A 24,939-nucleotide genomic window follows, 5' to 3' on the forward strand; every position below is an offset into this window, starting at 1 on the left:
TTCACGATATTTTACCCCCCCAAACGGCAACAATACGATTCCCTCCCCCTCCCAGCCGAAATCGATCGTTAAGACGATCGAGGACACGATTCACATCTCTACCACTTTCTCCATAATTTTAGCTAACATAGGAAGGTTTGCTATAGGTCTGTAGTTAGCAGGATCCGAAGTGGGAAGGTTGGGTTTTTTGAGGAGAGGTTTGAGCATTGCCAACTTGAGTTGGTCGGGAACTTGGCCTTGGGCAAGGGAACGTGTTTAGTTAATATAACTAATGTGTTTAGTTAATATAACTCAACACATTTAAGTTTGAAATTATGTGCCTTATTGTGAACCGTTGTGGCGGCAACTAGCTTAACGACGGTATAGAAAAGATTCTAAATAAATAAATAAATAAATAAATTCTGTAGGATTTGGAGCAGGCGGATGGTTGCGAGAGGTAGGCCAAGAAGTAGGGCATTGCAGTAGTCTAGGTTGGAAAAGATGAGTAGTTGCAGGACTGTTCTGAAATCATCCTGTGTAAGGAAGGGCTTAAGATGTCTGAGTGTAAGTAATTTGTGATATCCTTCCTTAATCTTGTGGGTTATGTGGATTTTGAAAGATAGTTCATTGTCTATGGTGATTCCTAGGTTTCGCACATGATTGACAGGAGATATTAAAGTTTTTGGGTTTTCCATTATGAGTGGTTGCATAGGGGAGTTGAGGGATGCCTCAAATCCTAAGATTCCCCCTCCCAGATCTATTTTCCAGGTCCTCAAGTTTATTAGAAATCTATATATTCTGATGTTCCAAAGCAATCACTTGTGAAAACTAGTGGTAACCTTTAAATAGTGCAAGAGGACCCTCATACATTCCACACCTGAAGCTCAAGAGCTTTGGAGATGTAGAATTCACAATCCCGAAAGCAGGCCATTCTAAGGATTTACTGAAATGAAAAGAGCAAGCTACCCTTGGCAAAAAAGGATGGCACCATGTGAAGGGATACCCCTCCCTCTGAAAACTCATAATTACTCCTCGTGGAGCAGACTGTTCCCCAAATACTGCTTGCAATCACTGTGCAAGTGTGCACGAACACACAGGTCATTAACTCCACACAGACAGCAAATCACAGCGGGGTAGATTTTCAAAAATACGCGTGGGTGTACATGTGCGCGCACTACCTGGTGCGCATGCATGTATGCCCAATTTTATAACATGTGGGCGCAGGCGCGCATGTTATAAAATCAGGAGTTGGCACGCACCAGGTAGCGCGCGCACATGTACACCGGCACTGCCTGGTGTGCGCTGACCCCTGATTTTATAACATGCGCGCACCTGCGGGCTTCCCCCATTCCCTCCCCCCTAAACTAACCTTCCCACCACTTCCCCTATATACCAGCCCCCTGCTTAAAAAAATAAGTTTGGTGCACCAAAGAGACTAAAAGGCTTCAGTGGGCTTCATCCTCCTGCACAGACAAATCTTCTCCATCCACTCCCAAAGGAACAAGATTTGCTCCTCTGGGGACAGGACTGAAGACTTTTCAATCACCTTCCTGCCTTTTATTGCCGAGCTCTGCACTGCTTCTAATATGGCTGTGCCGGGCAATTGCATTTCCTCCCCCACCCCAGGGGAGAGCAGAGATGGCGAACATCTTTGGAGTATCAAATAACCTGAATGAGAGTCTATTAAGGTTTACAAAATATTTTGAGAGTCATGTGTAATCTCACCCTTATTAGTTTACCTTATAGAACATCTTTGAGGCACATTCAAAACCATTTGAAGGGTCTCCAGAATGTCCTTCGCTCCCCTCAGTGCAAAATTCGCAGACCCCCCTCTAGCAAAATACCACTGAGGCAGCCTCCACCAGCTGGACACTTTTTCCTGGGCAGCACTGCGGTAGCCATATTGGCTGCACTATGTGGGTCTTATCAGTGTCTCCTGCAGTTGAAAACGTGGCCTCACCTTCCCTCCTATTCTCTGCATCAACCATGCCTGACCTCATTTCCTGCACCGTGGGACTGAAAGGCACCTGCCCTGCTCCTCCTTACTGCACTGACACAGCATTTGCACTTCCTCACAGTCCCACTGTAGTTAGTTTTTGTTTTTTTTAAAGCAACAGGGTGCCAGCCAACAAAATCCAGGAAACTCCCCCCACCCCAAAATCCTCCCTGTTACACCCTAGGAATCAGTGGACCCTTTGGTGTTGTGGTGTATTTGGCACAGCCAAACGGGGAAGCCTGTTAGGCCCAAACTGACAGCTAGCGAATGTGCCCAAAGGCGGGACCAATAGGAACTATGCCTATATCAACTGTCTCCCCTGCAAGTTAAGACCTTGGATTTAGGCCAGCAGGACTTAGGTGAGTCCCTAGGATAGTAGCAAGAACAAGAGTCTAGGGCCAAATGAAAGTCAAGGCAGGTGGGGGGCAGCAATAACCAACAGATGAGCCAGAATTTGAGGCAGGCAGCAAACAAGGCAAGGTCAGGTCCAAAGCAGAAGTGATGAGGTGGCAGTTGAGAATGGTCTGGGTCCAAGCCAATGTCAGACTCCAGAAGGTCAAGCCAAGGAAGACGGGAAAAGACTAGGACCAGAACAGACCACCACAAGGGAACTAGGGCAAGGCAGGGAGGATAACCAGGGACACAGGAACAAGGCAGGAGGCAGGAACACAGGAACACAGAACAAGAAACCAAGGAACAGACTAGAACACAGGAAGAGAAGTAATGCACACTGAAAAGCAGGAACACTCAGGAGACCTGTTGCTGAGGCAAAAAGTTCAAGGTAGAATGTCCTAAAATACCCGGAGGTGGTTGATGTCATCTGTGTGTGACTCTCTGATGTTCCTGCCAAGGTGTGTAAATTATGCATGTACTTGTGCGTGTGTGCCTAAGGCGGGTGACAGCAGGAATCTACAGTCAGTGGCCATTATCAGTGTTCTGCCATGGAGGAGAAGCCAGCATTGGATGAGCACTGCTGCTCATGCGACCCACACTCAAGCTGTGAGTTATAACACTGTCTCCCCTCCAAAGCCCCCTCCTCAATCCTCTGGGCTTGAGCTTCCAGTGAATCATTGGTGGAACTCATGAATTAGATGAGAGGCTTGGAGATTGGAGGCTGGTTCCAGGAGTTTTCTTCTGGGCCTTAGCCCTTCCATGCTATGAGGTACTGGAGTTTATTTCTAATTTTTCTAGAGTCTAGAATCTCTGCTACCTCAGTATCTTCTTTGAGCATTAAGTCAGTGGGCCGGAGAGGACGTCTCGAAGGCCAACATAGGACTACAGGCTTCAGAAGCGAGACATGAAAAATTTCAAGGATACGGAGTGTGGGCAAGCTTCAACTTGTATTCGACATTTTCAATTTGGCATGTTATGGGAAAAGGACCCATGAATCAGGGGGTGAACTTGAGCGATGGCATGTGGAGTCTTGAGTTCTGGGTACTAATCCAGACTAATTCCCTGGGTTGAAATTGTGGTACAGGGCACTGTCTCTTGCCTACCTGTGTTTAGGACCAAGGTGCGGCTTGCTCCAGGAGGTGATGGGTTGACTGCCAAAGGTTGCGAAGTTCATGGCCTTTTAAGTTGGCAGCAGGGCAAGCTACTGGGACTGCCATGGGCATCATGGATAACGTCCGTAGGGGGAAGACTCAGTCAAGTTTTTCACATGCTTATTGTGGCAGAGAAGGAGGAAGGCTCAATCATCTTGACGTTGATTTACATATAAGTGAGAAAGGTCTTGAGGGTCTGATTCATTTGCCTGGTCTGCTCATTAGTCTGGGGATGAGTCCAAAGTAATTCTGAACTTTTTACACAGACTCCTCCAGTAGTGTGTCATAAACTGGACACGATGATCTGAGAGAATGTGGTGAGGAAGTCCATGCAGACAGAAGGTATGTTAGATGAATAGTATAGTTCTTTGTAAAACAAGACTTTGTCTCTGTTAATTTTGCTGGTTATAATATAAACCGAAGTGATAATTAATCTTGTTAATTGAACCTCGGTATATAAAAGTTATAAATAATAATAAATAATATAGCCAGTTTGGGTGCAGAGGGGAGTCCAGGAAGGGATACGAAGTGGGCCATTTTGAAGAACCGATCTACAACCACCCAAATAGTGGTGTAGCCACTAGAGAGGGGAAGGTCAGTGATGAAGTCCATTGCTAGGTGGGTCCATGGTCCCTTGGGGGCTGGCATTGGCTGTAATAACCCCCAGGGTCAGCCTCAGGAACACTTGTTGGGCACACACACAGGGCAGGAGTCTACATATCACTTTACATCTTGTTTTATCTGGGGCCACCAATAATGAAGGACTAGTTCCTGCATTCCTAATACACCAGGATGATCTGCCAGTCAGGCATCATGGACCCAGCATAACACCCACTCACGAAGCCATTGTAGGGCCACCATTTTCCTGGGTGGCACAGTTACAGCCATTACTACCTTCATCCTGCCAGACCGATTATGTGTTGTGGTGGATTCTGGCTGCTCTCAGTGTCAAAGGAGCGGTACAGGGCATCAGTCCACTGATTCTTTTCTGCCGGGCGATAGCATAACTCGAAGTCAAATTGGTTGAACAATAAGGACCATCGAGCTTGTTGTGGGTTCAATCGCTGGGTCTGTGAAAGGTATTCCAAATTCTTATGGTATCTGTAAATAGTTACAGAATGACTGGCCCCTTCCAATAGATGCTGCCATTTCTCAAGGGCTAGCTTGATAGCCAACAACTCGCAATTCCAATGGTATGGGCAAGAATTTCTTGGAGAAATAGGCATATGTTACTAAAATCCAATGACAGCTGTGCTGCAAGAGGAAAGCCCCCACCCCGAGGGTGGAGGCATCTACCTCTAAAATGAATGGTTGACCAGGATCCAGGTGATGCTGACAGGGGTCTCGTGTAAATTCTTGCTCCAGACAATGGAAGGCCTGGACGGCTTCTTTGTTCCAATTCCGGGTATCCATGCCATTTTTGGTTCTTATGTTCTTAAGATGTGCAGCCAAGGAGGAGTAGCCATGGATGAACAGGAGATAATAATTGGCAAAACCAAGAAAGCACTATAGAGCCTTAAGCCCTACTGGCTGCAGCTAATCCAGGATGGTCTTCAGTTTATCGGAATCCATATGAAGTCCAGTTGGGGAAACAATATATCCTAGGAAGTGAAGTTCCTCTTTTTTGAGCTGGTGCTCCCAAAGTTGTTGGAGTACTTGTCTCACATGCTGTCGGTGCTGGCCCAAGGTCTTGGAGAAGACAAAGATATCATCCAAGTACACGATTACATACGAGTGGAGAAGGTCCCGAAAAATGTAGTTAATCATGGCTTGAAAAACTGTGGAAGTATTGCACAAGATGAAGAGCATTACCAAATACTTGTAATGCCTATCCCTGGAGTTGAAAGTGGTTTTCCGTTCATCACCTTTCCGAATTCAGATCAAATTGTACGCCCCTCAGAGATCCAACTTGGTGAACACTTGAACCTTTCTGAGCCGGTCTTAGAGCTCTGTGATGAGTGGCAAGGGGTAACAATTCTTTAAAGTTATGGCAATAAGCTCCCGATAGTCAATACAGGGCGGAGGGACCCATCTTTTTTTCTCATGAAGAAGAATCTTGCCCCTGCAGGGGAGGATGGATGAATCCTCTCTCCAGATTTTCCCCAAATATCTTGTGATATTACCTCAGTCTCCGGGGCAGAGAGATAGATTCAGAATCATACAGTAGACCCAAAGAGTAGATGACAGGATTTGAGACAGACACTTGGATATTGGAGATTCTTTTATAGAGGACAGTCCAAGAAGTGTTTTAAATGTGGCTCTACAAGGCATACTAGCTCAATATGTGATAGGGTTGTGCATTTGTTTGAAATGACATAGACAATGTCAATGAAAACAAACTGGGAAAAATCTAAACAACATGGAAATTTGCCTCCAAAAGACCTAAAAAGACACAACACAAACCGTGCAATTGCACAGGGTAGCACACCCGGGGGGCGGGGGTGGTGGGGCAGTGGCAGTCCAAAAAAGAAGAGGGCTATCCGTGGACCCTATCCCACTTGCAGCGAAGACAAGATGAGTTCCGTGCATGATCCAACCAGGGGCAGGAGCAAGATCAGCATGAAGGAAGTGCTAGCTCCACAAATTTTGAATACTGCGGGGCCAACACAGAAGGAGCAGCAGCTGAATGGGATTCCTCCTGTTCCCGGTCAGATCATGCATGGGCCTCTTCTTTCCTTCACCGCTGATGGGATGAGGTCCACTGGCAGCACTTCAGGCCTGCTTTCTTCCTCCTACAGCTGGCGGCTATGAAGCTTCTTCTCTTCCTCCTGCTACCGTTAGCACGAGGGATCGTCTCCTATTTCGTTCACCAGTAGGGGGTGGGAACCCCACTGACGTTTACCTAAATATGTATCAGGAGGCAGGGGGAGGAGGCCATCGGGTGTTTTGGAGGGTATTTTTTGCTGCTCCAAAATTTTGCCTCTTCACCCTGCACAGAGAGACAGTTATTTCCAGAAGCAACTTGCTGGGAAGACTGGATGGTCCTTTGGTCATTATCTGCCACCATTTATTACGTTACTATCTTACTTAAGGTTAGCCAGATAAGTTTATCTGGTAACTTTAGACCAACCAAATAACTGTCCTAGACTTATCCGGCTAATTAAGTGTTGAGAGCGGAGTTTTGTGTGCCCATGGGCCTCAGCCCGACCCAGACCTTCCGGACCGAGCCAAGGGTTGACGGTGGCTCTGCTAGGCTGACGGTCTACCCTCCGCCAGGCCGGCAAGATCCCATGGCCAACATCCGAGGATGTTGGAAGTTGAATGGTCCTCCGACCATTCCGGGCCCTTTTGGACCTGTTGCTAGCAGCATGGAGCAGCAGGCCTGGCCTGAGGTTGAGGGAAGACGGGCCTTGACATGAAGACATGACTATGGAGTGATGCGAGGGCATCCAGAGACGAAGACACATGGCTGATGCAACGGCATCCAGGGACGAAGACACATGTCTGATGCAACGGCATCCAGGGACGAGACTCTTGACATCCATAAAGGCAACACGAGGCATGGACATTGGCACTGTCTCTCAGGGCGCCCTACTCAGGCCACCTGCGGGACTGAGTCGCGGACCACCCTGTCCCATTACGCGCCCTACACAGCCCTTGCAGACTGGTCACGGACCACGACGGGAGCGGAACAGCACAAGAACAAACATCCGGGCCATGACGGCTCAGGAGCACAGGACAACCGTCCACCGGCAGGCTAGTCCACTCAGGAGTACTGCATCTGAGGGACCCCCAGCCTACCGGTACCAGAAGGCTCGAGAGCGAAGACGAGGCGTGGCGAAGGAAAGAACATGAAGGAAGGCAGGAACACCAGGACGTAGAAGATCACGAAGACACCAGGACACTTGGACATGGACCTCAGGCACGAAGACTTGACATGGAACAGCTGGATGAAACAAGGAGCTCCTTGAAGACTGGAAGACCTTACACGGGCTCTGGCAGGCAGGAGCCTCCAGAGTGAAGATTCCACAACGATGCAAGGCCAGGAACAACAGACGGAGCAGCCCTTTATAGGGCTGATACAGGAAATAGTCCCAAAGGTGGGGCCAAGACATTTCCTGTGTCTGGCCCTTTAAATATTGAAGAAAGACGTGGCCGCGTGCCTAGGGAGAGTGTAGGAGCTGTGCAGGACCGTGGACAGCGGCCTGCAGCGACGTAGTGCATCAGGAGAGGCAGGGCTGGCCTGGGACGCAGGCCCAACGTGAGCAGCGGCTCCAGCCGCTGCCAGAGGCCCCGGGGGCGGCTCCTGCCACTACTCCAGCCCGGGGCTGCGGCCTGAGCGCCGCGAAGAGGCAGAAAACGTCGGGGGCACTCCCAGCCCCGAAGAGGGTGGAAATGTCCGCGGCTCTCGCCGTGGAAGCCAGAAAGATGCAAGGTGGCCTCCGGGACGCGTGGGCAGGCCGACGGTGGCGTCCTGCCGCGTCAGTGAAGAAAACGTGGTGAGTCGGAACCCGAGGGCAGAGCAATTCATAACAGTACCCCCTCCTCAGAGCCCCCCTTCCTCAAGCCTCCTGTCAATAGCTCAAGGATAAGGGTAACAGTCCATACTGGATGGAGGTATTCGAGGGTCCCAAAAAATGGAAGCTGGTAACTCCGGGGACAGCATGAATAAAACAAGGCAAAGCAGCAGAAACATAGAAGACAAACCACAGAAAACCAGACAAGAACAAGACAAAACAGAACACACCACACGAACACAAGAGACACGATGAGAGACCAAGAGCACGAGACCGAGGGAACACGGGACCAAGTGAACACGGGACCGAGGGAGCAGCGACCGAGCGAGCGGTGACCGCGCGAGCAGCGACCGAGTGAGCGGTGACCGAGGGAGCAGCGACCGAGCGAACGGTGACCGCGCGACCGACAACACAAAACACAAAAGAGGGAGCAAGGGAACGGAGAATGAGGGAGCGGAGAGCAAGGGAACAGAGAGCAAGGGAGCAGGGAGCAAGGGAACAGAGAGCGAAGGAGCAGAGAGCAAGGGAACGGAGAGCGAAGGAGCAGAGAGCAAGGAAACGGAGAGCGAAGGAGCAGAGAGCAAGGGAGCGGAGAGCAAGGGAGCGGAGAGCGAAGGAGCTCAAGGAGCGAAAGAGCCAAGAGCGAGAGAGCAGAAGGCGAAGGAGCGATGGGCGAAGGAGCGATGGGCGAAAGAGCGATGGGCGAAAGAGCGAAAAGCGAGGAAGGAAAACGAGGGAACGGGAATGCGGGAACGAGGACGGGGAACACACAAGCGGAACCCAACAAGCAGGAAAGAAAACAAAGGGAAACAAACAAACAAGCAACCAACACACACAGCACGGACAATACAAGACAGACAAACGAGCAACAAGCAAGGACCAACAAGAAGCACCCAGAAACACCAAGAGACCTGGGGGAGGGAACCCAGGGTGGGCAAAAAAAACCCAGCAAAACCAGTGGGGGTGCAGGCGCCTCCTGCAGGTCATAAAAACCCCAATCTGGCAACAAGATGGCAAAAAGTCTGGAGCAGACGCCTCCTGCAGGTTGTTATAAAAAAGAATCCAGACAGCTGGTGCCTCCAGCAGGTCGTGACTATGGTAAACTGGCGCCTCCAGTAGGTCATACACAAAAATATCCTGAAAAAATTTTTCCAGTCCCATAACAGTCCAGGAACAAGACAAGACTCAAGGAAACAAGGCGGATCCATCGGCGGGGCACCACCGTCGGGCACATGGCCTTGCATTCTGTTGAGAGCGGAGTTTTGTGTGCCCATGGGCCTCAGCCTGACCCAGACCTTCCGAACCGAGGCAAGGGTTGAAGGTGGCTCCGCTAGGCTGATGGTCTACCCTCCGCCAGGCCGGCAAGCTCCCATGGCCAACATCCGAGGATGATGGAAGTTGAATGGTCCTCCGACCATTCCGGGCCCTTTCGGACCTGCTGCGAGCAGCATGGAGCAGCAGACCTGGCCTGAGGTTGAGGGCAGACGGGCCTTGACATGAAGACATGACTATGGAGTGATGCAAGGGAATCCAGAGACGAAGACACATGGCTGATGCAACGGCATCCAGGGACGAAGACACATGGCTGATGCAACGGCATCCAGGAACGAGACTCTTCACATCCACAAAGGCAACACGAGGCATGGACATTGGCACTGTCTCTCAGGGCGCCCTACTCAGGCCACCCGCGGGACTGAGTCGCGGGACCACCCTGTCCCATTACGCGCCCTACACAGCCCTTGCAGACTGGTCACGGACCACGACGGGAGCGGAACAGCACAGGAAGAAACATCTGGGACATGACGGCTCAGGAGCACAGGACAACCGTCCACCGGCAGGCTAGTCCACTCAGGAGTACTGCATCTGAGGGACCCCCGGCCTACCGGTACCAGAAGGCTCGAGAGCGAAGACGAGGCGTGGCAAAGGAAAGAACATGAAGGAAGGCAGGAACACCAGGACGTAGAAGATCACGAAGATACCAGGACACTTGGACATGGACCTCAGGCACGAAGACTTGACATGGAACAGCTGGACGAAACAAGGAGCTCCTTGAAGACTGGAAGACCTTACACGGGCTCTGGCAGGCAGGAGCCTCCAGAGTGAAGATTCCACAATGATGCAAGGCCAGGAACAACAGACGGAGCAGCCCTTTATAGGGCTGATACAGGAGGTGGGGCCAAGACACTTTCTGTGTCTGGCCCTTTAAATATTGAAGAAAGACGCGGCCGCGCGCCTAGGGAGAGTGCAGGAGCTGTGCAGGACCACGGACAGCGGCCTGTAGCGACGTAGTGCGTCAGGAGAGGTAGGGCTGGCCTGGGACGCAGGCCCAACGTGAGCAGCGGCTCCAGCCGCTGAAGGAGGCCCCAGGGGTGGCTCCTGCCGCTACTCCAGCCGGGGCTGCGGCCTGAGCGCCGCGAAGAGGCAGAAAATGTCGGAGCACTCCCAGCCCCGAAGAGGGTGGATAAGTCCGCGGCTCCGGCCGCGGGAAGCCGAAAGATGCAGGGTGGCCTCCAGGCCCCGTGGGCAGGCCGACGGCGGCGTCCTGCCACGTCGGTGAAAAAAACGTGGTGAGTCAGAGCCTGCTCGCGGGGGAACCCGCGGGCAGAGCGATTCATAACACTAAGCTAGATAATGCTGAATATCAGCATTCTCTAAGTTAGCCAGACAAGGGGCACCATCTTAAAATGCCCACACTCTGTCCTTCACTTATAAGGAGATTTATCAAGCCGCAATAGGGCTATAATGTGCAACACGCGATAGTATGTGATAATTATTTCAGAAACCCACCCCTGTTACAATGAGCTGCTTTGCATGGCTTTAGTATGCATGAATTTTGCAAATCCATGGAAAGCAATTCATGCATACCTATTCCTATATAAATAAAATAATGCGGCTGACTTTGAAATTTATCAGCCATGTTATTTTATCTACACCTATTTAAAAAATGTTATTCTACTGCGGGAGCACCAAGATCCTAACACAGGTCCTAATGCATACATGGTAGAATTAAAGGGCCCTGCAGCCCAATACAGCTCTACACTACATCTAAAAAAAAAAGTCACTGAGGGTCTTATTAGACTCCCCCCCCCCCCCCCCGTCCACTCTATGGCTGCCAATCGAGGCAGGTAGTCTAATATAGAGGGGAGCAGTGTTGGGTTACAGGGCATTTAAAGTGATGGTGGCTCTGTGCATTAGGGGCCTTCATCTCCCTTTGTATAGGCTTCTGTCATGTTCTTTTGTCTCGTGAGCTTTTTCTGCGAGACAAAAGAACAAGGCAATAGTGCTGTGATATTTTGTCAGGGTGGGGCCCATCCCACAATAAAATCTCGCAGCTTAGTGAATCCAGGCTTTAGCCAGTAAACCATTTAACCAGATAAACTTTTAGCCTGCTAAATGACAGCCGCTGACCTCAGATGGATATTTAAATGGTACCATTTAGCAGGCAAAAATGGCACTGAATATCGGGTCAATATATGTCTAAGCATAGTGGAAGCTAGACATTAAATACACCCAATGGATGTCATATATCAAGAGCACAAAATGCTATTAATAAAGCACTTGGTCTATGTTATAATCACATACCCTTGGTGGATTTTTTTACTTTTGAAGTGGTTTAAAACAATGCAATATTCTGAAAACATACAACCTCTGTACTCTTCCAATGACTCAGTGCAATGTGAGGTCCAAATTTGTACAGATTAAAAGATTTCAGTCTTAAATTCAGAAATTAAATTCATTCAGAAAGAAACTGAAACCTGGCAGTTCGCACAAGCCTACCATTGAAGGAACCTCTTTCAACCAACACTGACTCTCACCCTTCGACCCTATCCCCTAATCCCTCCCCCCCCTCCCCATCTCCCTCTCCCCCCCCCCTACTCACCTCCCCTCCTCTCCTCCTCCCTCTGGACATACCATGTTAATCGCCTAGGACAAATCTCTGTTTTATGTATCACTAATATATTGTTTTTTTGTTGATTATATTTATCACTCTCCAGTTGTTATAGTTTAAAATCTGTCTTCCTTCTCCCATGTTTTTACGCTCCCTGTTTAATGTAACTTTACCTTCTACCTAGATGTTAATTGGTTTCCCCCTGTTCTATTGTAAACCGGTACGATAAGACCTGGTCTTGAGTATCGGTATAGTAAAAGAAGTTAAATAAATAAATAAATAAAATAAATAAATGTCTAAATTCTTAAACAAACAGGGAAAGGATATAATAGTTACCAAAACTGAAAGCAGTCCTATCAACCCAACAATGTCACCATGTTGGCACTTCTGGGCCTGCTTCTGGGATCAAGTCGCTTGTTGTTGGCAGTGAGTCTCATATATTCCCATGTCAAACATTCATGGAGGTGGTCTAAACCATGCCAGATATAGTGATTTTTTCTCTTTTAATTATTTAAGTACGGATCGCAGGATTGCACCAATTATTTAAAGAAAACCAACAAGAGACCTGACCCCAGATGCAGGCCCAGGAGTGCCAAAACGGTAACAGCGTCAGCAGGGTCAGATTAAGGGCAGGCCACCGGGTAATCGCCTGGGAGCCAGTCAATAGGGTGCTGGCTGCCTCCCTCCAGTAAATCTATTGTGGAAGATCCAGTGGTGAAAGATTAGAGCAGGTCTTGGGATGCCCAGCAGAGCCCAACCTCCCAGCGACTGAAGATGGCAGAAGGCTGTAAGGCGTTGGCGGAGCCTGACCCACCAGCAAAAGGCTGCGGGCCACCTCACAGCCTAAGTGAAAAAAAATCGAAGATCATCTGGAGAAGCCAGGAGTGGCGCTGCAGTGGCTCTGTGGCCTCCTACCATATTCAGCTACCGGCGGGTTGGGCTCTGCCAGCAGCCTGTGTGTGAGAGTGAGAGAGTGTGTGTGGGAGAGTAGCTGTGTGTAGGGGAAAGCATGTGAGAGCTTGTGTGTGTGTATGAGACAGCACGTGAGAGCTTATGTTTATATGCATGTAGGAAAGCATGTGAGCTTGTGTGTGTGCGTAGGAGAGCATGTGAGAATTTATGTCCAGGATAGCATGTGAGAGTTTGTATGTGTGTGACAGAATGTGAGAGCTTGTGTGTGTGGGGCAGCATGTGGGAGCTTGTGCATGTGGGAGAGCATGTGAATGAGAGCTGTGTGTGTATGTGTATGTATAGGAGAGCATGTGAGTCAGCTTGTCTGGTGTGTGTGAGCAAGTGAGTGAGAGCTTTGAGTGTGTATATATATGTGTGTGAGAATATGAGTTAGACCTTGTGCAATGTGCATGAGACAGCCTGTGAGAGAGAGCTAGTATATATGTGTGTGTGTGTGTGAAGGAGGAAGGAAGGGAAGAAGATGGGAGGAGAGATGAGAGAGAAGAACAGAAAGAGAAGAGAGATCCTTATGAATAATTAAGAAAAGACCAACAAGGGAAAAGTTGGAAAAAAGAGACCAGGACCAACCAAATAGAAAACTAATGATCAGACAACAAAGGTAAAAAACCAATAATTTAGAGTTTTTAGCAGTTGTGATATGCTATCTTTGGGAATGTGAATTTTATATTTTGCTTTTTCTTTAAAGTTCCTCTGTCTAGTTTCTTAGATTTTCTATTTGGTTTTGTCTACACAATTCAATTTCTAATTTATTTGTGTATTAGATAAGGGTTAGTCTGTGTTCTGTTTGTGTGTGACTGAGGTGTAGTTTCTCTGTAGAGATTTCTATAGTCCAGTTTGGCTAATAGTGTGCCCAGGCTTGGTGTAATATTTGCATTGCTGCCTTCTCATAGATTCGGTTGCTGCTGATTGCGTCCTGAGAGTTACTGCTGAAATTGTATGGTATGGCAAGGTTCTAGGTGCCTTTTTTTTTTTTTTGCAGGGGTTTGTGTTACTTCACAAAATGTTTTGCAGAGGAGGGAGTTTGTATTGCTGAGGTGACACCTGAATTTGAATATGAATATATATATATATAGTTTTTGTTTTGCATGTTCAGTTGTAATGTGAATTGTCCTAATTCTGCCCTGCACCTATTATGATTTTTCTGATTATTGCTATTTAATTGTAGTTATGATGATCTTTGCCTTTCTGGAGAGAGGATTCGTGGATATTTGGTTTATTACGTGATTGAATCTGATGTTTCTGCTATATGTTCTTTGCTTTTTATATGATATTCTACTTGTATATTTATAAATGGCAATAACTATAAAATAAATTAATACACATTAATAAAGAATTTTTAATGTTGGGAAGTGCTTGAAAAAAGTGAGTTAAAATATTTTAAAGTGTCATTCATGATGTATAACGCTTTTGCAGACTACTTAGAAATCCATTGTCAGGAGCATCTAAGGCATTATTTATTGATAATATTACAACTAGTAGGATTCAAACCTGTATGCCTACTGCCCACCCATATTAACTTTGGGCTCACTCAAAAAATCAGTTCTGATTTCTCCACTGCTATGAGACAGAGAGAGCCTGCATATGTGTATAAGAGAGAGCAAGGCCTGCATGTTTGTGTGAAAGCCTGTATTTGTATATGAGAGAGAGAACGAGCCTGCATGTGTGTGTATGTGTGAGACAGCCTGTGTGCATATATGAGAGCCTACTTGTGCAAGAGAGTGAGCTTCCATGTATATAAGAAAGAGACAGAGCGAGCCTGCATGTATGTATGTGAAAATCTGCATGTGTATGAGAGAGGGCGAGCCTGTGTGTGCGTGTGTGTGTGTGAGGGAAAGAGGGAGTATGTGTGTGACCATGAGTGTGAGGGGAGAGAGAAGGAGTGTGTGTCTATGGGAATGTGTGTGAGGGACAGAGAGAGAGTGTGTGTGAAAGCATGTGAGAAAGTGTAGGAAAGAATGAATATATGTACGGTAAGTGTGTGTGTGAGAAACAGAATAAAGTTTGTGTGGCTCCCCCTCTCCCTAATCCACAACAATCTCAGGGTGACTGGAAATCAAAAGATTCCAGATATGGAGAGTGGGATATTTTTTCATCCTTACTAATTTTCATTTTTGGATGCTGTTTTGCAATATTTTATTGTGTTTGGGAAATTCAGAATAAATTTATCTGAGTTTTTAATTACTGAATATTCTATTCATCAGCTGTTTTAACATTCTTTTTATTAGTATGGTTTTAATATTATGAATAATTGTTTATATCTCTTGATTTTATTGCTTGATGTTTTGTGAGGAATGATGATGCTTCTGTTTTTCCATTGTTGCACTGCATAACACAGTCAGGTTTGTAGAGGTTTTCAGTTCAAATTTTGTTGGCAAGTTGGAGTATTTTGGGAGTGGAGTGCGAATTATTACATGGGCGCCCAAATTACTGCCTGCTCTAGGCACTAAAATGTCTCAGTCCAGTCCTGAGTGACAGGTTGATAGGACTGCTTTCAGTTTTGGTAAATATTATTTCCTTCCCCTGTTTGAGAATGTAGACGTTTAGGGATTACTTTTCAAAGCCTCTTGCATGTATCAAACTTGGGTTTATGCACATAAGTTGCTCCTTGACAATTGCCCTGGCAGTTCTGTGCATAAAAATACACACGGCACACGATTTTGCATGTACTTTCCGTGCATACTTAAATAGGTATTTTGGGGGGTGGAACACAGAGTGGGCACGGGATCAGGGTTTCCGTGCATACTGTGTACGTTACAGCTGCTTCTCAGCATATGTCCCCCACGCGTACCCAGCACAATTCACAATTATTCAAAGCAGATTATCTGCATCGGTCCACTCTGAAAATTTCAGCTGTAGTCTGAATCTGGCCTTACATAGACCCCTAAGAATTACCCTCTTAAGCCTGAATTCTTTTCCTTTGTACAGGTTTGGAGCTCACTGAGTCACTGGAAGAGTACCAGAGTTTGTTATGTTTTCAGAAACATCGCACTGTTCTGAACCACTTCCAAAGTGATAAAACACACCAAGGGTAAATGATTAAAACATAGACCAAGTCCTTTATTAAGAGCGTTCCTATGCTCTTGATGTAACGATCTCTTACACTGCATTTTCTTCCTGAAGCTGTATTACAACTGCATCCCTGTAGGGGCTGCGCTTACTTGAGTGTCTGTGGTCGCAGTTTCTTTCCCTGCTTTTTGTCGGCAAGGCGCTCTCTATGTCAGCGTGGATCATCTCTGCCTGCAAAAGAAAGAAAGAGAGAGATTTGGCCCTGACATAGTAGAGACCAGGATGCAAAACCCCACACTGCAAAATTTCAGCCCTAGGAAAGCTGCTGAACAGTCAAAATCTCTTTGAGTGTCATGGACCCTGCCTTGTTCCTCTCTGTTGCTGTGTTGGTCTTACTCCTAGCTCTTCTTTCTTTACAAATTTTTCATTCTTTTCAGTCTTTATAATTTAAAGGTCTGTATCTTTTATTATGTTAATGTCACCTTTCCTGAATTTTTTTTTTCGTTAGGTTATACTCCATCATCTTTAGCTGTGTACATGGTTTAAATCTATCAGGGTACCTCTTGCCAAGTTTTCTGGCAGAAATCAACATAGCAGCACCCTAATTTCTGATGATCTAGAGTGGTGAAAGTGATGCAAGCTGGGTAAGAAGGAGAAAGGACATGGTGTATGTCCCTCTTGAGAGACAAATAGAAGGGGAGAGGGCTTCTCCAAGGGCTACCTGAAGGGGAATGAGAAAGAAAAGAGACCATACTGATGCATCCTAAGGAGTCCTACATGAAAAGAAATAAAAACGAGTTTGAGGTTAAAAGGGGAGGTTAAAATCAAATAAATAGATTATTATAAAGCTAGTGAAAAGTTTATACTGGAATCCTGCATTCTTATTGGTTATATTAATAGGAATTAAGACGCTTCTATAGTTAGCAACCCTGCCTGGAGTCTGCTCTAAGAGAATGCCCCATCCTCTCCCCCCAGTTTCTCACCTCCACGTCACAATTGAAGAAGTGAATGTCTGGTTTGCTCTGCTCCGAGTCCTGGCACACCAGCAGTAGCACGGAGGAGTACCGCAGAGCTGTTGTCACCGTTTGGCAGTGATGGATGATGGACAATGGGAAATCCTCCAGCTCCTCCTAACAAATTGGAGAAAAAACAGATTCCTATCTTACTTCTCCAACATGAACGTTCATGTGCAGGGCAAATAGAGAATTGTAGACCTCACTGTGTAATTGAAGAGTAACAGGAGGCAGAGGATTCAGACTGTGGCCACCCATGGAGCTCAGTCACCTGATGCCCACATTATCATCGCTAGATAATTCTTATGCTGCTCTAATAAAAGGTGTCACCTCTATTATTACGATTTATCATTTCTACAGTACTACTTTACGTTCACAGTGCTGGAATCTAGGTCTCCTTCCCGGACCAATACAATCACTGCTATGCACATAATCAGCAGGAGGTCATTGTCTGTAAACTATTCATTTATTGGAAAAGATAAAAATATTTACATGAGGATAACACATCCCAATCTGATTGTGGTCTCTATGAAGGACATACAAAAAATGTACTCTTTTCCAAAAACATTATCCTCTACCATAGTTTTGAACAATAGGGTCATTCATCAAACTGCGTTATGGCATTAACGCCCATGATAACGCCATAACGCATGCGATAGTAATGTATCGCATCGCGCAAATACACATTTTTCATAGGAGCGGGATTGGGGAGGGGTTTGGGCAGTATTAATGAAAATGAAGGATGTTTTTGCACTGTGTGGTATGCTACTGCAAGTTTTTAACTCTGAAAATAACTACACCTTTATTGCCAGTGTTAAGCTGTGCAAAATGCCTTAAATGGCCGTAATGCAATTTGCGTTAAAGATTGCAAATTGCATTTTTGAGCTTGAGGAGAGGAGAGGAGTGGGGGAGGGGAGGGAGGGGGGAGAGAGAGGGGGGAAACCTCTAGGGAGCCCTTCACAGTATTCAACTATTTATATCACTATAGGAGGGCCAGCTAATAACTCGAGGTGAGGTTTTGGTGGTGGTTTAGGGTTTTGGGGCCAGTTTTACATGCAAAGTGAGACGTACGAACAGCACAGTACACATAAGAACATGCCATACTGGGTCAGACCAAGGGTCCATCAAGCCCAGCATCCTGTGTCCAACAGTGGCCAATCCAGGCCATAAGAACCTGGCAATTACCCAAACACTAAGTCTATTCCATATTACCGTTGCTAGTAATAGCAGTGGCTATTTTCTAAGTCAACTTAATTAATAGGTAATGGACTTCTCCTCCAAGAATTTATCCAATCCTTTTTTAAACACAGATATACTAACTGCACTAACCACATCCTCTGGCAACAAATTCCAGAGTTTAATTGTGTGTTGAGTGAAAAAGAACTTTCTCCGATTAGTTTTAAATGTGCCACATGCTAACTTCATGGAGTGCCCCCTAGTCTTTCTATTATCTGAAAGAGTAAATAACCGATTCACATCTACCTGTTCTAGACCTCTCATGATTTTAAAGACCTCTATCATATCCCCCCTCAGTCGTCTCTTCTCCAAGCTGAAAAGTCTTAACCTCTTTAGTCTTTCCTCATAGGGGAACTGTTCCATTCCCCTTATCATTTTGGTCGCCCTTCTCTGTACCTTCTCCATCGCAATTATATCTTTTTTGAGATGCGGCGATCAGAATTGTACACAGTATTCAAGGTGCAGTCTCACCATGGAGCGATACAGAGGCATTATGACATTTTCTGTTTTATTCACCATTCCCTTTCTAATAATTCCCAACATTCTGTTTTCTTTTTCGACTGCCGCAGCACACTGAAGATTTGATGTCATTTGGAATGAGGAAAGTCTCACAAAGATGAGATTTCTGCAATGTTCTCTTGCCCTAGCTTGATATAGAGGTGCAGAAGATAGTCCAGGAGTTGGCGGATGGGACAAGAGAAGGGATCAAGATCCTTCTGCTCGCACCATATGGTGAACCTCTTCCACTTCAAGGCATCCTGGAAGCCAACAGGACCCTGGTCATGTCCTCTGAAAAGTCAAGGGGTTGCAGGATCAACCTTTAAACATCCAAGCCATGACAGACAAAGCACGGAGGTTGGGGGTGGCGCAGCCTGCCCTGATCCTGAGAGAGAAGGCCCGGAGTCGTCCTCAGATGGATCAGGTTCCACCTGGACAGTTGTCGCAGAAGTGGGAATCATACCTGCCATGGCCTGTGCGGGGCGACAAGAATCATGGATCCCCAATCTTGTCAAAGTTTCAGGAGAGTCTTCAACACTAATGGAAGAGGTGGATAGGCATACAGGAGACCCATCCTCCAATGGACTGCAAAGGCATCCATGGGTGGCACGCTGTCTGACTTGGACAGAGAGCAGTACCGGGGCACCTTCACATTGCTGGGGGAGGCGAACAGATCCACGTTCAGAGTCCCCCATAGACAGAACAGCCGATCCGCTACCTCCTGTTTCAGGGACCACTTGTGAGGTTGGCAGGTGCGACTCAGCCTGTCTGCTAGAGTGTTCTCTGCGCCTGCCAGGTACACGGCCTGGAGAAACATCCCTTGCACCAGTGCCCAGTTCCAGATTTGCACTGTCTCCTGAAAAAGGAGGAAGGACCAAGTATCCCTCTGCTTGTTGATATACCTGCTCATTTGAATCTCCCTCGCCAGGGAGACCAGTGCACACGCTCTGTCGCGTGGCAGGAAGGCCTTGGCCTGTGATGCATCCAGGACGGCTTCAATGAAAGTCAGCCGCGACAAGGGGTGGAGATTTGACTTCGGGTAGTTGATTAAAAACTGCAGGTGCTCCAGGACCTGAATGGTACTATACAGTACCCGCAGTGCCCCGGCCTGCATGTCGCTTTGCACCAGCCAGTCGTCCAGGTATGGAAACACCTGGACGCCAAGATGGCGCAAGTATACCTCCACCACGGCGAGACATTTTGTGAAGACTCATGGCACAGAGGCGAGGCCAAATGGGAGCACATGGTTCTGAAAATGCTGGGGCTCCACCACAAAGCGAAGATACCTCCTGTGACTTGGGAGGATTGCGATGTGCGTGTATGCATCCTTTAGGTCGAGGGAGCCAAGCCAGTCCCCTTGGTTCAGCAGGGGAATTATGGTGCCCAAGGATACGATCTTGAACTTTTCCCTTTTTAGGAATCTGATCAAGATCCGTAAATCCAGAATGGGATGAAGGCCTCCTGTTTTCTGTGGAATCAGAAAGTAACGGGAGTAAAATCGTCGACCCTGCTGCCCCTGAGGAACTGGTTCCACCACCCTGGCTTGCAGGAGGGCTAGTCGTTCCTCTTGAAACAGCTCTGGATGTGAGACAGGAACCCACTGTGGGCTCAGGGGAAAATCTGGTAGAATTTCCATGAGACTCGGCCCATAACCCCGCTGGATGATGGACAGGACCCATTGATCTGACATCACGGCCGGCCACTGATTCATGAAAAAGCAGAGTCAGCCCCCACCCAGGCACCGGAAGAGGCGATGGCCCCCTCGCCGTCAGTCAAAACTTTATAGCGGGACTGGCCTGGGGGGTTGGCTGTGGGCGTGAGCCCCGCTGATGGCGGGATCTGCCTCTGGCACTCACCTGCTATGGCCTGGAGCAGTAGGCCAGAGGGAAGTATTTTCTAGGCCTATAGTAAGGTCTCCTCGATCCTGCACAGAGGGACCGTTTGGAAGAGGCCGAGGCACTGGCAGAAAATGCTGGAGGGTCTCATGGTGGTCCTTTAACTTTGCGACTGCTTCCTTGACCTTGTCACCGAAAAGATTATCTTCAGTGCAAGGCAAGTCCGCCAGCCAGTCCTGAACCTCAGGGCAAAGATCCAAGGCCCTCAGCCAGGCTAGACGACGGGCAGAAATACCTGCTGCCACAACATGCCCCGCCGTGTCAAAGACATCGTAAGTAGCATGCATCTCATTCTTACCACATTCAAGGCCCTGTTGGACGAGAGTCATGAGGGCCTCCTGAGGCTGCTGCGCCAGAACATCCGCCACCTCCTGGACTTGTTTTCAGAGGTTGCGGATATACTGGGTCATGTATAAGAGGTAGGAGGCGATCCAGGCTATTAACATAGATCCCTTATACACCCTCTTTCTCATGGCATCCCATGCCCAGTTGTCCTTACCCAGAGGGGCGGACGCATGGGTTTTCAACCACTTTGCCTTCTTGAGCACCGACTCATCCACCATTGACTGGTGGGGAAGCTGTGGGCTTTTCGAAGCCCACAGTCTGCTGAACTAGGTACATCCTATCGGCCTTCTGGTTAACCGGGGCGATGGACAGGAGGTGTTCCCATAGCCAGAGGAACAGGTCCCGGAAGATTTCATGTACAGGCACCGCTACAACCTCTTTCGGGGCATTGACAAACTGGGGGATCTTGAGCATTTTATGGCGGCATCCTCTTCCGTAATAAGTTGTAAGGGGATAACGTCAGCCATCGCACAGATTTATTTATTTATTTATTTAACACTTTTCTATACCGACCTTCATGGTAGAGACTGTATCAGATCGGTTTACATCGAATTGGGGAACTGAACCATGAACAGTAACCCAGATGAACCCAGCGAAGGGTAAGTCCTCCGGTGGAGAACGCCAGCATTCCTCCGAAGGGGAAGGATCCAACGGAAGGTCATCGGAGTTCACTGACGAGGCGTCGGAGGTAGCCTGTCCCCAGGGGGTCATAGGAGTCCTCTGTCTCTTCGAGACCACCCGGAGAGAAGGATCATGGAGCCCCGGGCATAGCCTTAGGTGTAGGCACCGAGAGGCTCGGGGGAACCACAGGTCCCAGAGGGCCAGGCCCTAGATCCGGAAGTGCTGAGGCACCAATGGTCCTTCATCTCCCGATGAACCCCCCACGAGGACCAACTCGGATGCCTTGCATTGCTGTGTCCTAAGGGGTCACCGAGGGATCGCAAGACACCAGCATCAATTGCGTTGGGAAGACACAGAGGAGGACGTTGAGATGATCCAGCAACGGTTCCAGCCCAGTCACCGCAGTCGGCATTAGTGCCAGCATTGGTGCAGGCATCGGCCTTGAGGATGTCGGCAAAGGCACTGGAATCGAGGAAGGCACCTGTATCAGTGGTGGGAGCACTGGCTCTTGTTCGCGCAAAGCACACCTGATGCTCCAACCATGCCTCGAAGGCCTCCAATGAGAGGGGAGGCTGAGAGGGGAGGGTTAAGCAAGTCCTCCTCGGGGCCCCGAGGAGGGTTGATGTCCGGCACCGGAATCGGTGTGAATGGCCCCGGACCACCGACATCAAGGGATGATGGGGCGTCCTTAGGTCGAGGCCGCTTAAGTGGCAGGGCGACAAACGCCATGGCCTTCACATGCCTGGTCCCATGCACAGACGGGGACCGGTGCCGATGTTTGCGGGATCTCCCATCGTGCTCAGCCCGGTCTTTCCCAGGTGCCGAGGACAATGAAGATGATGCAGAAGTCCAAGGACTTCAAAGACACCAAGACTTTCCGATCCCCAGAACCAACCTGCCCAAAAAGATTCAGGGATGGGGTGGTGACCAAGGGATCGAGGGCAATTGGTTCCCCTCGATCCCTAGGTGTTGAGGGAGCTGACGCCGGAGTAGAGGGCTTGGATTTACCTGAGCCGAACACCTTCTCCATCTTGTCCAGCCTGGCCCGATGGCCCTTCGGGGTCATCTGAGCACACATGACGCAGCTAAGGACATCGTGCGATGCCCTCAGGCAGAGGATACACACTTCATGTGGATCCGTTAGGGACACAGTCCGGTGGCACTGGGGGAATTGAGGAAAGCCTGAGGTAGCCATGACATGCCCAGAGACCACAAGGGAGCGATGACTGGCAGAAATGGGAGAAGCAAAAAGTAACCACCGACCAAGAAGAACCCAAGGGGATAAAATATGCAAAGCACGAGCTCCACCTCCACGGAAAAGAAAGAACTGAAGAGAGACCCTATGTGGATGCAGGGGATAATGGCATGCTAGGCATGCTCAGTGTGCCAGCCAAAGTTTCTAGAAACACTGACAGACGTTTTCCATGCCGGGCTCCATCTGATGATGTCACCCATGTGTGAGGATTACTATCCTGCTTGTCTTAAGAGAAATCTCTCTCTCTCTGCAAGTACTGCGTGGTGCGAAATCTATAATGCGCTCCGCGATACTAAGTATGTGAAGAGCTAATATTCATAGACACGCTCCTTTTTCTTATTGTGAGCATTATCCATACGAAATTATAGCATTTTGATGAATCTAGGGGTAAGATGGATATTCAAATAATTTGGCTAACATTTGGAGTTAGCTGCACAAAACCTGAGATTTGAATATTTCCTCCTCAGTTAAATAATTTACCAAGATAAGAAGAGGTGGGAATGGGAGCATTCCCAGGGCGCAGTTTCACTTTGCCAGGGCAGCTCTGAAATTCAACGCTGCCTGGATAAAGTTAGCTGAGTAAAACTGGTCAGACAAATACCTATATCCAGGCATATTCAGCAGACACTTATCCAAGTAAATTCTGCTGAACAACCATTTAAAGTTACCTGGAGTGTGAGTTAAATGGTGTTTCTTGTGGTCTATATATGTTCTTTTATGTGTTTTGTATATGTTTTGGGTCCCCACCGTTGGTTTTTGGTTTGATTTGCATTTAAATGGTATCATGTAGGTGGCACCCCTGTGGGTTGGTCACTAGATGTCATTAGATCCCTGTACAGAACTTTAATGTCATCCCCCATCAGTCCCTCCTACCTGGAGAACTGTGTTGGATGCCTCAATCCTCTTTAGCCATTTTAGAACTTCATGTGACCAGATTCAGTGAGGATGCTTAGGTTTTACCCTCTTGTGAGGCCTCCCCACTCTGCACCTTCAGTTTGAAGTCATACCTCATTGTGCACTCTCTGCCAGAGGGTTCTCTCATATTAATTACACAGAGAGAGATTTTTATGCCAGCTTGCCTTTTGCGGCGAGTTCTCATCCAGTGGACTGAAGTCCTGTGAACCTACTCTAAACCCTAGGTGAGGCAAGTACCAGTGACAGATCCTGCTGAGAGAGACAGTGATGGCTGAAGATGTATGCAATTTTGCCTTTATAAGTATTTTTTGGACTCGGACAGGGTGGGGAACTTTTCTTCTGATCCACCCCTCCCCACAGGGATGCAGTGCTGGCATAGTCTGATCCCCTTCTGACTTTTACCCAAGAGAAATCCCCAGTAACAACAAATAAGGATGAAAGAGAAAGACTGGGAAACCCCAGTTGGATTCCACACTCATGGGACCAGGACGGGCTGAGTGCCCAAGAAGAATATGGCGTCAGATAGGACTGTTTTGCTGATACCAAAGAATAGAAACAAAAAATGTAATAAGGAAAATATATAGTTATTTAGCTATAGATCAAGTCCATAACGGAAGGAATCCAAGATCTCTATCTTGAAGAAAATGAACTAATATAAGAGAAAGGAAATAGCAGGCAAGCAGCTACCCTTTGGGATCTATCTCATAAAAGAGAGCACTCAATTACACCTACACAGGGACCTCGGGTGCATTAACAGGGGGTTGTGATGGTACAATCTTATCAACCAAAAAAAAGGAAAGTGATTAAGTTAAAAAAAAGACATACATAGTATTTCTTTATTTAACACAGCATTTACAAGGGAATTTGAGAAAAAAATGAGCTCCCAATTTAATCACCCTAGGTCTCAAATAAAAGGAATTGCTTCCTTTTTTTGAGTTGATCTTGCTCATCTTGGAACGCCATTGTTCAGCAATGCAGAAAAGTACTACCTTGATGTCTGAAATACATTCTAAGGAGCCAGTCTCTATCAGAATTCAAAATCAAAGAAACCAACAAAGTAGAAGGCTTTGCCAATATGGAGTCAGAGGTTTACAATAAAGCAGTAACATCCAAGAAATATCAGATATTGGAGAGAGATCCTGAAGTCTCCTACTCTCAATTTCCTTCTTAGATGGAGGTAAATAATATATTCTAGCAATAGATGATAGAGAATTGTTACGTTTCATGGCTCACAGGTAGGCGCCAAGCTGTCAGCCCTTCTCGCGCAGCAGGACACCGCTGAATACTCTCTCCACAGCTCAGGACACCGCCATCGTCA

General features: G+C 47.6%; 1 protein-coding gene across 1 annotated transcript in view; it reads right to left on the minus strand.

Annotated features, from left to right (window-relative positions):
• The window catches only part of EPS8L2 (EPS8 like 2), a 423,360-nt gene that overhangs the window by 144,849 nt on the left and 253,572 nt on the right, over positions 1–24,939 (minus strand). The window contains 3 exon segments of the mRNA XM_029582244.1: positions 15,996–16,044; positions 16,047–16,074; positions 16,827–16,973. Coding sequence (XP_029438104.1) covers positions 15,996–16,044; positions 16,047–16,074; positions 16,827–16,973 — 224 coding nt within the window.

Source organism: Rhinatrema bivittatum, chromosome 17 (genome assembly GCF_901001135.1).
Source record: "Rhinatrema bivittatum chromosome 17, aRhiBiv1.1, whole genome shotgun sequence".
NCBI lineage: Eukaryota > Metazoa > Chordata > Amphibia > Gymnophiona > Rhinatrematidae > Rhinatrema > Rhinatrema bivittatum.